At 44.9% G+C, this 1,915-nt stretch overlaps 1 protein-coding gene across 1 annotated transcript in view; it reads right to left on the reverse strand.

The window, feature by feature from the left end:
• Window positions 1-1,915, reverse strand: part of KAL1 (Kallmann syndrome 1 sequence) — a 190,406-nt gene that overhangs the window by 20,000 nt on the left and 168,491 nt on the right. Inside the window, exon 9 of the mRNA XM_010829905.1 lies at window positions 948-1,094. Coding sequence (XP_010828207.1) covers window positions 948-1,094 — 147 coding nt within the window. The remainder of the gene's footprint in view (window positions 1-947; window positions 1,095-1,915) is intronic.

Consider the following 1,915-nt stretch of genomic DNA (forward strand, 5'->3'; position numbering starts at 1 on the left):
TGCACTGCTGGTGGGAGTGCAAATTGGTGCAGCCACTTGAGAGAACAGTCTGGAAGTTCCTAAGAAAACTAAAAACAGAGCTACCATATGACCCAGCAAGCCCACTCCTGGACACATACCTGCAGAAAACCGTCATTTGAAGACGTACATGCAGCCCGCTGCAGCACTGTTTACAATAGTCAAGACGCGGTGGCAGCCTAAATCTCCATCGACAGAGGAGTCCGTGTGGTACACAGGCACACAGAATACTACTCAGCTTCATAAAGATTGAAATCAATGCCACGTGCAGTGACATGGGTAGGGAGGTAGAGATGATCACAGGAAGGGAATCAGGGAGAGAAACAGGGTATCACTTCTCTGCGGAATCTAAAAACAATGATACCGACGAACTTATTTACAAAACACAAATAGATTTACAGACTTAGAAAGCAAATTGACAGTTACCAAAGGGGACTGGTGGGGTTGGGGAACACACTGGGAGTCTGGGATGGACAGGTACACGCTACTATATTTAAAATAATCAACAGGGACCTACTGTATAGCACAGGGAGCTCTGCTCAATGTAATCACCTAAGGCTTCCCTCATAGCTCAGTCGGTAAAGAATCTGCCTGCAATGCAGGAGACCCGGGTTCGATTCCTGGGTCGGGAAGATCACCTGGAGAAGGAAATGGCAACCCACTCCAGTACTCTTGCCTGGAGAGTCCCACGGACAGAGGAGCCTGGCAGGCTACAGTCCATGGGGTCGCAAGGAATCAGACACGACTTAGCGACTAAACCACCACCACCAACAACTGGAAAAAGAATCTGAAAAAGAATCAACCTGTGTTTATGTACAACCGAATCCCTTTGGTGTACACCTGAAACTCACACAACACTGTCCATCAACTGTACTCCGATATTAGAATAAAACTCAAGGACAACGATGACTAAGCAAGCATCTGCTCACCTTCGGTCTTCTTCCAGTAGACCTTGACCTGCAGCTGGTTGTCTTGGAAGAACGGAGCCCCGACTTCCAGGAGGCGAGCGGGCCGGCGTCTTTGAAGGGGAGGCTGCGTGTGCATCACACTCTTCCTACTTTTCCCGAGCTGTTCTTCTACAAGAGTGCACAACATTCTGATTTACTGGTTAGAAAGCAACATGGAACCTGATGGTAATCCCAGTGCATCTGATTTCCTTCTGTGATCCTTTCCTGTTTAGCGCCTGTTTTTTTAAGGAAAACGTAATTCAGCCACAGATTCCTTCCTGCCCAGGTTGACCACACCTCCCCCTTCATCATAGGCTGTAATGCAGACCTAAAAGTACGCTGTGTAGATTACACTGAATCCGCAAATTTAACTTAGTAAGAACATACTTTCACCAACCTTGATAGATGCTCTGATTTCAGTAATTAGTGGAAACAGTATTTCTCACAATACATGAATTTTTTTTTGGCACTTGTGAAGGAAGTCAATGAAGTAATATTAAAATACCATTTCATGAAAACAATATACTCGGTGGGTTTTCGCTGAAGGACCAGCATGTTAGATTCCTCCATCTTGAGAGAGACAGAGGCGAGTTCACATGGCTTAGTAGGAAAGATACCCAAAACTCCTGGCCTCCGATCTCTCCTTTTGCAGCTCACTGACTTTTAGAAGTTGCACATATAGAAATAATGTCCTTTTCTGCTTTCAGAATTCCAAGTACTCCTATGAGATATAATATCTCAACCTGTATTGATGATAAACCACTAAGCAATGTGAAAAAGTTCACTTAAAACTCAGCATTTAGAAAACTAAGATCATGGCATCTGGTCCCTTCACTTCATGGCAAATAGATGAGGAAACAATAGAAACAGTGACAGACTTCATTTTGGGGGGCTCCAGAATCACTGCAGATGGTGACTGCAGCCATGAAATTAAAAGACGCTTGCTCCTT

The sequence above is a fragment of the Bison bison genome, unplaced genomic scaffold (assembly GCF_000754665.1).
Source record: "Bison bison bison isolate TAMUID 2011002044 unplaced genomic scaffold, Bison_UMD1.0 scf7180017864512, whole genome shotgun sequence".
NCBI classification, from domain to species: Eukaryota; Metazoa; Chordata; class Mammalia; order Artiodactyla; family Bovidae; genus Bison; species Bison bison.